General features: G+C 34.6%; 1 protein-coding gene across 1 annotated transcript; it reads right to left on the bottom strand.

Annotated features, from left to right (window-relative positions):
- Positions 1-168: 168 nt before the first annotated feature.
- LOC108372426 (eukaryotic translation initiation factor 1A) lies at positions 169-877 on the bottom strand (the record flags this gene model as incomplete). The annotated part of the gene is made up of 1 exon (XM_017628108.1): positions 169-877. A coding segment is annotated over one exon (285 nt), but the record flags the coding sequence as incomplete, so codon positions are not given.
- Between the last annotated feature and the right edge of the window lie 396 nt (positions 878-1273).

Genomic DNA, 1273 nt, shown 5'->3' with positions numbered 1-1273 from the left:
TTTTTTTTTTATATGTACATATGCACATATCTTTCGACTATATGCACGTATGTTGTTGTTGTTGCATTGCTGTTATCGCTACACGCTTGTTCACCTTGGGCCTTGAAGACTAAATTTCTGCCAGTTTGCATAGAATTCGCTCAATGTTTACGATAGGCATTTTATATCTTTTCTTGTTTCTCATTACACCGCTTGATAAATAAAAAGAATCAATTTCACAATATTTCGAAATGAAAACCCCAGGCATCCTTAATTTTTTCTTACAGCGTTAATATGTGGTTTATTTGCATTGCTATTGTTCTTCCATTTCTTGATATTGTTTGCTTCTAAAGTCGCTGACGCTCACATTTTTCGTGTTTGTGTTTGCAATTATTTTAATTCTTTTAACTTTCTTGTTTTGGGTTTTATTTTTTTATTTTTTATTTTTTTGTTAATATTTCACAATTTTTCTTTTCTGTTCAACTAGCTTTGCTTTTCAATATATCATTATGTACTTGCATTTTTTGTTTATTTACTCTTTTCAAATTTTCATTTTACTTAGTTCTTCTTCTTGTTGTTGTTGGGTCGAAGACTCGCGCTTATTTCTTGTTAATCATATATTGTCTACTGAATCAGCATCGTCCTCAGAACTGATCTCATCGCCGAACTCGATATCCTCATCGAAACCATCCTCGACGAAGGTGACTGTGTCATTGATGCGCACCGATTCGGGGAACTCGCCATATGTTTTCAAATTTCTCGCCTCATCGGGTGTGTACTTCAAGATGACATCAGCTTTCGAATCCTGATAGTCTCGTAAACCGACCAGAATGATATCACCTTGATTGATCCAAACCTGTAGGAAAGAAGATAGGAAAAATGTTTTCAGTTTAGCAAATTCAGTTTAGTTTTGTTTTAGAATTTCAAGCACAAAATCTTCAAAGTGAGTTAGGGCATTTAACCTTGAGTGCGGTGGTTGGTTAGCTCGTTGCAAAGTCAAATTCAAGTTTTTTTCTATAAGAGCAAATCTCACAAGTTGCACATTTGTCGACAAAAACGTGTTTTATCTATCTTAGAAAATGCATTATCTTCAGTTTTGTATAAAGAACAAGATTCGATCGCGAAATTGTATTTAAATAAAAACTTAAAAAAGATATACTAAAAATAATCACTCATGCTCATATACCCGTAGTTGCGAATGTAACGTACACGCCCCGTAGCTCCATACGCAGTCATCTAACACGTTTCATTCCCACGAAAGCCGGTTCTACGTAACGGAATGACTCGGGTTTTA

This window comes from Rhagoletis zephyria, unplaced genomic scaffold, assembly GCF_001687245.7.
Source record: "Rhagoletis zephyria isolate East Lansing unplaced genomic scaffold, Rhagoletis_zephyria_1.1 Rzeph_scaffold_05746, whole genome shotgun sequence".
NCBI lineage: Eukaryota > Metazoa > Arthropoda > Insecta > Diptera > Tephritidae > Rhagoletis > Rhagoletis zephyria.
The sequence above is the reverse complement of the archived record's forward strand: the minus strand, read 5'-3'. Positions and strand labels throughout refer to the sequence as shown.